Raw genomic sequence first — 11,964 nt, 5'->3', positions numbered from 1 at the left:
ATAGGATGATTGACAATAAAGCTAGTAGTGTCGATTTTATTACATGAATGTATTTATTTTGTTTGATATTTCAGCATTATTATTATATCATTATTCATTTTAGATTCAATAAATTATGACTTATTTAATGTATTTTTCACAAAAAAATTTCAAGTACCCCCTGGGCTTCCTCCAAGTACCCCCGGGGGTAGGTGTACCCCCATTTGAGAACGCCTGCTCTAAAACATAGGTGCCAAACATGCGGCCCGGGGGCCAAATCCAGTCCATCAAAGGTTCCAATCCAGCCTTTAGGATGAATTAGTGAAATGCAAAAATTACACTGAAGAGATTAACAATCAGTGGTGTAAAAATCATTTTAATTCAGGTTCCACATACATATCTCAGTTGGGTCAGATCAGTAAAATAGTATCATAATAACTTACAACTGCAGATTTTGTCTTTGTTTTAATGAAAAAAAAGTAAAATTACATGAAAATATTTACATTAATAAACTATCCTTTTACAAAAAATGTGAATAACCTGAACAAATATGAACAACCTGCAATGTCTTCAGACAAATCAATACAATTTTATCAATATTATACCTGGTACTATATGTTTGGTGTATTTGTAATTATAATGTAAGTTGTAATGCACATGTGTAAATGATAAACCGATAAACTGAGGCAGAATATTGTTAAAATTGCACTTGCTTTAATTAAGACATTTCAAGTTGTTGATCTTATTCAGATTTTTAATGAAACCTTGTAGAAGTAAACATAATCATAATGTAATTTTACTTTTTCACTGTTATTATTTTAATGGTCCGGCCCACTTCAGATCATATTGGGGTGAATGTGGCCCCTGAACTAAAATGAGTTTGACACCCCTGCTCTAAAATAAGGAAGAGGAACATTTGTGTTAAGTATTAAGTATTATTGTGTTAAGTAGTTTAAAATTCCCTTAATACGCACGACTAGGAAGGGTTTTTGTGTTTCTGTCAGCGGGGTGAGACTGTGGAACAGATTTAACATACAGGGTGGGGAATCAAAATGTACAATATTTTGAGGCAGGGATTGAAAGACAGTGTATGACCAATTAATTTATTGAAAGTCATGAGAATTTATTTGCCACAAGAAAATGTACATAATAGAAAATGTTTTTATTCTATGTGTCCTCCTTCTTTCTCAATAACTGCCTTCACACTCTTCCTGAAACTTGCGCAAGTGTTCCTCAAATATTCGGGTGACAACTTCTCCCATTCTTCTTTAATAGTATCTTCCAGACTTTCTGGTAATAGTTTTGCTCATAGTCATTCTCTTCTTTCCATTATAAACAGTCTTTATGGACACTCCAACTATTTTTGAAATCTCCTTTGGTGTGACGAGTGCATTCAGCAAATCACACACTCTTTGACGTTTGCTTTCCTGATTACTCATATGGGCAAAAGTTTCTGAAAAGGTATGGATAATAGTGTTAGGTATGATTATGACATCAATATATGTTTGGTTTCAAAACAACTGACGTAGTGCCTGCTGAGAAAAAACAACTAAATGTTCATTGTAAATTTTGCTTCCCCACCCTGTAGAGTTAAAGCAAATGTCCAAGCATGAAAGAATTTAAAAAGAGGTACAAAGACACAATTTTTCAGAGGTACAGGGATGAGGGAGGGCTTGGGGATCACTAGGTGTTCTAAAGATGTACAAGTATGTGGTAAGTGTGTGCAAATGTATGTATAGGTGTGTATGTGTGTATATATATATATATATATGTAGGTGTATATGTGTGTATAGATCTGTGTATGAATATGTATTGACATATATGTGTTTTTGTATTATGTGTTTATGTAAATCATATTATATTTGTTCATAATAATATAAAGCCAGAAACCTAATTATTTACTAGTAAGTATCAGTCATATTATGGCATAGTGTATAGATATGATTAGACGAGGAAGGTTATTATTGTTATTAATTATATAAGGAGAAGGGGTGGGAGTTTTTAAGTTGTACTTCTTCTCACTCCTTTTCGATTATGTATTATATGTCTTATGTTTAAGTGTTTTGTTTATTTATTTTCTTCTGTTTGGCATTCATGTTCAAAATAAATACATCAATCAATCAATCAAGTATAAGATTATTAGTAAGTATTCGTCCAGCATGATTGATAAATGTGAGGAAATTTTTACAAGAATAAGTGTTTTACTTGTACTTACTGGTTATTATTTTACTGCAGTGGTTGAAACTGACTTCCCAGCTTACGTTGTCTTACATCACCATAGCTCCATCTAGTGAAAATCTGTATGCTCCACAAGCAAAGAGTAGAATGAGGTTAAAATATCACCTGGAGAAATGTACTTACAGAGATAAATAGTAATAAAATATTGATCTCTCTGTGTAAGGGTTTTGTTAAGATATTTGTGTTTCTGTTTCAGTTTTTGTAATGTGATTTTTTTTTTTTTTTATTATATTCGTAGGTTGTCCTGGAGCAGTGGAGGTAAAACTAGGCAAAAACCGCACAGAAGCCGACCTGCGGCGCTACATCGATGAGCGCGACCGCCTGGAGAAAGAGAGGGAGGAGGTGAGGAGCAGTCTGGCCAACCTGAAGAAGGAGAGGAGGGAGACCAAAGAGGAGCTCAGCACCTGCCAAGGTAGGGGTGTGGAGGAAGTACTCAGATCTGTTACTTAACCCTTTCATACATAGTGGTCACTCCAGTGGACAGTTATTCTCCAGCTGTTCTCTTGTATATTCATGGGTTTAGTTGTTTTAGTTCCATATCAGCCAACACATTGGACATCTCATAAACTGCAATTCATACCATTACTGTAACTTTGCTGTTCTTGATTGGATCTTGAGTGGAAATGAATTGTTAATTGTTATTTTTTGCATATTATCTCCATGAAGTGAGTAAATAACTAGTATTAGAATATGTTAAAATGTGAGAAAACATCAGATTAGCTGCATTAAACATGGTTTCATTTCACTGTTTTCTTATCACTTTATCATATTGGGTTTTAAATACATGTTTCTTTGCTTCAAGAATAAATTTCATAGTGTAGCTGAGTGGACATTTTTGTAAATGTATGAAAAAAACAAAACAAAACTCAATCTCATTGTTTTTTTCATGCCTAAGGAGAAATAAAAACACTCCAAAAAAAAAAAAAAAAAAAAGAAAAAAAAAAGAAACCTCAACTAAGGTTCTCATAATTCATGCATGAAAGGGTTAAAGGTCCAATGTGTAAGATTTACAGCACAGGGGTCAAATATGGGCCCAAAACCAGCCAGATGGGATGAATTTGTGAAATGCAAAAATTACACATTAATAGTTAATAATCATTTTAATTTACATTCCACATACAGTACAGGCCAAAAGTTTGGACACACCTTCTCATTCTTCGCATTTTCTTTATTTTCATGACTATTTACATTGTAGATTCTCACTGAAGGCATCAAAACTATGAATGAACACATGTGGAATTATGTACTTAACAAAAAAGTGTGAAATAACTGAAAACATCTCTTATATTCTAGTTTCTTCAAAGTAGCCACCCTTAGCTCTGATGACTGCCTTGCACACCCTTGGCATTCTCTTGATGAGCATCAAGAGGTAGTCACCTGAAATGGTTTTCACTTCATAGCTGTGCCTTGTCAGGGTTACTTAGTGGAATTTCTTGCCTTATTGATGGGGTTGGGACCATGAGTTGTGTTGTGCAGAAGTCAGGTTGATGCACAGCTGACAGCCCTATTGGACAACTGTTAGAATGCATATTATGGCGAGAACCAATCAGCTAAGTAAAGACAAACGAGTGGCCATCATTACTTTAAGAAATGAAGGTCAGTCAGTCTAGAAAATTTCAAAACCTTTGAATGTGTCCCCAAGTGCAGTCGCAAAAACCATCAAGCGCTCCAACGAAACTGGCTCACATGAGGACCGCCCCAGGAAAGGAAGACCAAGAGTCACCTCTGATGCTGAAGATAAGTTCATCTGAGTCACCAGCCTCAGAAATCGCAAATTAACAGCAGCTCAGATTAGAGACCAGATGAATACCACACAGAGCTCTAGCAGCAGACACATCTCTACAACAACTGTTAAGAGGAGACTGCGTGAATCAGGCCTTCATGGTCAAACAGCTGCTAGGAAACCACTGCTCAGGAGAGGCAACAAACAGAAGAGATTTATTTGGGCCAAGAAACCCAAGGAATGGACATTAGACCAGTGGAAATCTGTGCTTTGGTCTGATGAGTCCAAATTTGAGATCTTTGGATCCAACCGCCGTGTCTTTGTGCGACGCAGAAAGGTGAACGGATGGATGCTACATGCCTGGTTCCCACCGTGAAGCATGGAGGAGGAGGTGTGATGGTGTGGGGGTGCTTTGCTGGTGACGCTGTTGGGGATTTATTCAAGATTAAGGCAACCTGAAGCAGCATGGCTACCACAGCATCCTGAAGTGACATGCCATTCCATCCGGTTTGCGTTTAGTTGGACCATCATTTATGTTTCAACAGGACAATGACCCCAAACACACCTCCAGGCTGTGTGAGGGATATTTGACCAAGAAGGAGAGTGATGGAGTGCTGCGCCAGATGACCTGGCCTCCACAGTCACCGGACCTGAACCCAATCGAGATGGTTTGGGGTGAGCTGGACCGCAGAGTGAAGGCAAAAGGGCCAACAAGTGCTAAGCATCTCTGGGAACTTCTTCAAGACTGTTAGGAAACCATTTCAGGTGACTACCTCTTGAAGCTCATCAGAGAATGCCAAGAGTGTGCAAAGCAGTCATCAGAGCTAAGGGTGGCTACTTGAAGAAACTAGAATATAAGAGATGTTTTCAGTTATTTCACACTTTTTTGTTAAGTACATAATTCCACATGTGTTCATTCATAGTTTTGATGCCTTCAGTGAGAATCTACAATGTAAATAGTCATGAAAATAAAGAAAATGCAAAGAATGAGAAGGTGTGTCCAAACTTTTGGCCTGTACTGTATGTACACAAATAAACCAGTTTAATCACAATTGGGTCAGACCAGTACAATATTATCATAATAATGTATAAATAAGGAAAACTGCAAATTTTCTCTTTGTTTTAGTGTACAAAAATTTAATTACATAAAAATGTCTATGTTTTATAAAAAAAAATATGAAATACCTGAACAAATACAAACAACCTGAAATATCTTAAGAAAAGTCTGTGTAATTTTACCAATATTCTGCCTGTTACTAAATGTTTTGTGTGTTTGTAATTGTAATGTGTGTAAATGATAAACTGAGGCATAATATTGTTAAAATTACACTCATTTTCTAAGTTATTTTCAGGTTGTTCATGTTATTCAGATTTTTAAGGAAATTTTGCACATGTAAACATTTTCATAATATAATTTTACTTTTTCACTATTATTATTTGACTTTAAATTCTGTTGTGTTGTCAGTGGCCCCTGACCTAAAATGAGTTTGACACCCCTCATCTACAGGGTGTTAAGGGAAATCTAATTACAGAAATGAGATGCAGTATTATTTTCATTTGTGCAGACAGCTAGTTCTTGTTATTTTAGAGTGAGCTATTTACATCTATATAGGTAGAGGGTCATTATTTGCAGAGTCTCTTATGCTTCTTCTTTTTATTATTTTCCATTCCATCCCATCTTAAGGTGTGTAGCGCCGCTATAATGGTGCAATATGTAATAATGTAAAAAAATTTCACCTCATTATGTAATAACACCACATTTTTTAATAAAATTCTTGAACGCATTTCGTAATAAACTTTGCTGCATTTTGTAATAACTTACTCGTATTGTGTCTTCCAAATTCCAGTGCACCTGTTAGTTTCTTGTTAGTAATACTTAATTAGTGCAGCTTTTGTCTCTAGTTTGCAAACACATTCTCTATTATACTGAATACAGGTACATTTGATTTAGGTGTGACCAATGAAATATCCTACTAGTTTTTTTTTTGTTTTTTTTTTTAATGAATTTTAATTAAGCTGGAATGCTTACTGTTGTCCTACTTTTATGAGGGTTTTTCCAATCAAGGCGTAGGTAAAAGCTCAGATTAAAGTTATTATATCAAAAACAGAGAAAACTGCAGAAAAAGTGACTTTTTCAGTAAAATCTATCATTAACTGAACATAAACCCAGTGTCTCCATCCACCGTCATTGATCCAACTCCATGGGTTTTACTGGTGAATCAATGTTGTAGAAGATGACGGTGTTTCCATGTTCACTACGGAGCCTCTGAACGTCCAAATGGGTCATATCTGATGACCATGAAAAGATGACAAACTGGATTTTGTACCAATTATTTACATCAGGGGTGTCAAAGTCATTTTGGTTCAGGGGCCATATTCAGCCCAGTTTGATCTCTAGCGGGCCAGACCAGTAAAATAATGACTTAATACTGTATAAATAATGACAAATCCAAGTTTTTCTTTTTGTTTTAGCACAAATAAACCCTAATTAAATTATGAAAATATTTGCATTTTACAAAAAAGATGTAAAAAAAAACCCTGAAAAAACAGAAATTTCATTGAAAAATTAGAGCAATTTTAACAATATTATGCCTCGACTTATTATTTATACATGTACATTTACACACAATGTTACATAAACATTTGGTAACAGGCAGAATATTGTTAAAATTTTGGCGTTTGGAACTAAAATTTGAACAATTTCTACAATATTACATCTGTTATTATTAACACAACTACAGATCACAGTGGATCCATAAATGCAAAAAATATTTAGTAACAGGAAGAATATTGTTTAAAATTACACATTTCGGGTTGTTCATCTTTGTTTTTATTTATGTATTTATTTGTATTTTATTGTGAAAGAATAGTTTTGTAAATGTAAATATTTTCACAGTGTAATCTTATTTTTTTCACTTAAATTTTTTCCACAATTTTTCACAAAGAACATTTGTAGTTGTCATTTTTATGGGTTATTGTGTTGTTATTTTTACTGTAGATCTCATTGGTCTGTATGTGGAACTTGAACCCTTATGATTTTGGCAGCCTTGACTGTTCAGGTTAATTTTTGCACTTTCATCCCACGGGCCGGAATGGAACCTTTGGTGGGCCAGATTTGGCCCCCGGGCCACATGTTTGACACCTGTGATTTACATAGATTGATAGAATTAAACAGTTTAGATCAGTAGCTGGTTTTGGTTGGCCTTTATGGGTTAAAGTACAGCGCTGCAGTAACATTCCTCCACTCATCTGTTTGACTGATGCTTCCTCCTTAGATCCAAAGCAGCAGGCTTCATTAGAAACCCGTCTGAAGCAGAAGGAGGAGGCGTGTCGGGAGGCGGAGCATCGCAGGGTGGAGGTGGAGCTTCGGCTGGTGGAAGTAAAGGAGAGTTTAAAGAAGGTGGAGTCGGGACCTTTCACACTGGGAACCACACTGGACAGCAGCCTCCAGGACATGAATGTGGTGAGTGGGCTGTTGTTTCATTCTTAAACCGCAACCAGTACTTATTACAGTAAAGCCTTTTTTACATTAACCCATAAAGACCCAAACATCCACTGGCGTCTAAAGTCTTCCACTGATCTAAACTGTTTAATACAGTGGTTCCCAACCTTTTTAGGCTCGTGACCCCATTTTAACATCTCAAATTTCTGTCGACCCCAGACATTTGAAACAGAGACATTTTTTTGGCTAAAATTAATTTGTTTTTGATCATGTATTAGTTTGCTATTCTATGTTGCAAATAAATGTTAATTTTGGACAACATTTAAACTATATAATGTGAATTTTTATTTGTAAGTTTTAATTTTTATTTTTTTTTTAAGAAATTATTAGAAATTTCAGGCGACCCCAGACATTCAAAACAGAGACTTTTTTTTGGCTAAAATTTATTTGTTTTTGATCATGTAATAGTTTGCTATACTATGTTGCAAATAAACGTTAATTTTGGACAACATCTAAACTATATAATGTGAATTTTTATTAGTAAGTTTTCTTTTTTTTTTTTTCTTTTCTTTTTTTTTTTTTTTTTTTTTAGGAAATTATTAGAAATTTCAGGCGACCCCAGACATTCAAAATAGAGACTTTTTTTTGGCTAAAATTAATTTGTTTTTGATCATGTAATAATTTGCAATACTATGTTGCAAATAAGCATTAATTTTAAACAACATTTAAACTATATAATGTGAATTTTTATTAGCAAGTTTTAATTTTTTTTTTTTTTTTTAATAAATTATTAGAAATTTCAGGCGACCCCAGATATTCAAAACAGAGACATTTTTTTTGGCTAAAATTTATTTGTTTTTGATCATGTAATAGTTTGCTATACTATGTTGCAAATAAACGTTAATTTTGGACAACATTTAAACTACATAATGTGAATTTTTATTAGTAAGTTTTAATTTTTTTTTTTTTTTTTTAATAAATTATTAGAAATTTCAGGCGACCCCAGACATTCAAAACAGAGAATTTTTTTTTGGCTAAAATTAATTTGTTTTTGATCATGTTATAGTTTGCTATACTATGTTGCAAATAAACATTAATTTTAAACAACATTTAAACTATATAATGTGAATTTTTATTAGTAAGTTTTAATTTTTTTTTAAATAAATTATTAGAAATTTCAGGCGACCCCAGACATTCAAAACAGAGACATTTTTTTTTGGTTAAAATTAATTTGTTTTTGATTATGTAATAGTTTGCTATACTGTGTTGCAAATAAATGTTAATTTTAGACAACATTTAAACTATATAATGTGAATTTTTATCAGTAAGTTTTAATTTATTTTTTAAAAATAAATTATTAGAAATTTCAGGCGACCCCAGACATTCAAAACAGAGACATTTTTTTGGCTAAAATTAATTTGTTTTTGATCATGTAATAGTTTGCTATACTATGTTGCAAATAAACGTTAATTTTGGACAACATTTAAACTATATAATGTGATTTTTTATCAGTAAGTTTTAATTTAATTTAATTTAATTTTTTAAATAAATTATTAGAAATTTCAGGTGACCCCAGACATTCAAAACGGAGACATTTTATTTGCTAAAATTAATTTGTTTTTGATCGTTTAATAGTTTGCTATAATATGTTGCAAATAAACATTAATTTTAGGCAACATTTAGGTGATATAATGTACATTTTTATTAGTAAGTTTTCATTTTTTATCAATTACTAGAAATTTCAGGTGACCCCATTTGAATTCCAGGCAACCCCATGTGGGGTCCCGACCCCAATGTTGAAAATCACTGGTTTAATACCTGTTGATCCACACTCAAAAAAATCTAAATTTTACCAAGTGCATTTTTCTCATTTCTAGTCAAAATATCTCATCACACTTTAAATAAGACATCATCACCTAAAGAGTAACTTCTCAGTGAGATATAAAAACATATTTTTAGACAATAAATCTTGAAAATCTTATTTCAAGAAATTTTTACCAAGATAAATTTCACTTGTTCCATTAGCAGATTTTTTTTTTTTTTTTTGCTTGATTCAAGATTTTTTGCTTAATTCAAGCTAAAAATTCTGCCAATGGAACAAGTGAAAATTACCTTGGTAAGATTTCTTGAAATAAGATTTTCAAGATTTACTGTGTAAAAATAAGTCCTTATATCTCACTGAAAAGTTACTCTTTAGGTGATTAAATCTTAGAAAAATATGAGAAAAATACACCTGGTAAGATGTAGATTTTTTTCCAGTGCATTAATCCTATCAATCCATGTAAATAATCAGTGTAAAATACAGTTTATCATCTTTTCCTGGTCATCAGATATGACTCATTTGGACATTCAGAGGCTCCGTAGTTACCATGGAAACACCGTCATCTTCTACTACATTGATTCACCAGTAAAACCCATGTACTCTGATAAATGACAGTGGATGGAGACACTTGTTTTCTGTTCAGTTCATGATAGATTATGTTGAAAAAGTAACTTTTTTCTTCAGTTTCCTCTGTTTCTCATATAATAACTCAACTTTAATCTGAGCTTTTATGAACATCTACATGATCAGTGAATTAAATATAACAAAATATGTGATTTTCACTGAAACAATGCAAAACACAGAGGATAATATTATAATAAATGGAGATAAATCACTTAAAAAGGGTCAATTTAGAGGAAAAAATCACATGGGAACAGCCACAAAAGTAGCACTGGGTCTTTATGGGTTAACATACTTTTTTTTTTTTTTTTTTTAACATATTACCTCCTTGTCATTTCAGCAACAGCCTAAAGCAGCGACTCTGCCCCCTACGCATTCATCATCATCATCATCTTCATCATCCTCCACCTCCTCCTCCTCCCAGCTCCCCAACAGTAGTGTCAGTGGAGACTCCGCCTCCCCAGTGAACTCTGCATCAGCGCTTAAATCCAGACCGGCCTCCATCATGGGCACCAAAGGCAACGTTCTGCAGAAAGCGAAGGTGAGATGGAAGTACTCAAATACAAATAAAAGTTACACTTATATCCTCCTGACATCCAAGAAAGTAAAAGTTTTGGCTTTTTTACATTAAATAATTGCCTTGATGCAACAGTTTTTACAGATACATTTTTTATTTTTCTTATAGAATGTCCTTTACAGTGAAAAGCCTTTTTGGTGATTTTGTTTTTTTTAAAGTAAAACTGTGAAACTCTTGTCCCCCACTGTGAACTAAAATACATCGCAGGGTCCCAGGAGGGTAACCCTAGAACACTGAACGTATCATATTTGATACATGAGTTTTGAAGCCCTCTACATGATCAGTGTGATATTGTATTTTCCTGGAAACACTTTATGTATACAATTAGTTACAATTAGATTACAATTAGATACTGCTATACACGGATAATCCACCAGGGGGGAGGAATTCATTCACCAGAGGCCTTTCCAGTGACACTACAAGATTGTCAGGAGGCAGAACTTCGCCAATTTTGAAAAGGAATTAACAATTTGTTAAACATGTTGGTGTTATTATGTTTTTGTTTGTTCAAAAATAATAGTATTGGAGCATTGAGACCCAATGTATCAAATATGATACAAAATTGAAACTCATACATGGAAATTGATATTTGAAAAAAAAAAAAAAGTTTTTGGTTGTTCAGAAGGACCAATAAATGCTCCAGTTTCAAAGAACTGGAATTTTTTTGTCAGTGATTTAGTGGTTCAGGCTTTACTGGGTAAAACTAATGTATTAGCAACAAATATATTTAAAGAGCAATAAGTAAAAGTATTATATGTCATATGATGTCATACCAAAGTACAGAACGTTGTTATATTGTTTATTAGTATAGTTATTATTATATTATTATTATCATTATTATTAGTAGTAGTAGTAGTAGTAGTAGTAGTAGTATCATTATTATTATTATTATTATTATTATTATTATTATTGTTATGTTAAAGTGTTAATGCTTTGGAAAAGTTGATTAAATTACTTTCCATAGTTTATCTAATGAGTATCTTTTGCATTGCCTCTCCTTAATCATACATAATATTACTTTATTTATATGCTTATTATATTTATATTATTAAGTTAAATCTGTTGAGTAAATAGTAGAGGAAAAAGTACAGTACTGGATGTAATGGAGGAGAAGCATGAAGAAATAATCAAGAAGAGTGAATGTAACTCAAAGTTTATCTATGTACTTTTCACAAATAGAAGTGGCTTTTCCATCGGACATCTGCACAAAACTTTACCGATATTTACTAAATGTGGAAAAAATAGAAGTGCGTAATTTCAGTTTTTCCATTAAATCACAAACGCGATGATTTGTTTATTTATTATCGTGATATGACACGAGAAGTCATTCCATAAACATGGAGACGAACATAAATATCGTGTAAATTTACAGATATATTCATTATTATTCTCTGTCTGTTTTTAAATCCCTTCTTAAAACCCAGTTTTTCTCCTTGGCTTTTAAAACCACATGAGATGTTTGAATGTATTATTTTTATTCTATTTTTTTATTTGTTGCTTTTAATTGTACAGCTTTTTTTTTTACATTTTATAATCTATTCTTGTATTTTATTCTTTTATTT

The 11,964-nt window shown here is 32.9% G+C and overlaps 1 protein-coding gene across 1 annotated transcript in view; it reads left to right on the top strand.

The window, feature by feature from the left end:
* afap1l2 (actin filament associated protein 1-like 2) overlaps nt 1-11,964 on the top strand; it is a 147,022-nt gene that overhangs the window by 133,211 nt on the left and 1,847 nt on the right. Inside the window, 3 exon segments of the mRNA XM_030163228.1 lie at nt 2,456-2,629; nt 7,216-7,403; nt 10,166-10,366. Coding sequence (XP_030019088.1) covers nt 2,456-2,629; nt 7,216-7,403; nt 10,166-10,366 — 563 coding nt within the window.

This window comes from Sphaeramia orbicularis, chromosome 19, assembly GCF_902148855.1.
Source record: "Sphaeramia orbicularis chromosome 19, fSphaOr1.1, whole genome shotgun sequence".
NCBI classification, from domain to species: domain Eukaryota; kingdom Metazoa; phylum Chordata; class Actinopteri; order Kurtiformes; family Apogonidae; genus Sphaeramia; species Sphaeramia orbicularis.
This window is presented reverse-complemented; position numbering and strand designations above follow the sequence as displayed.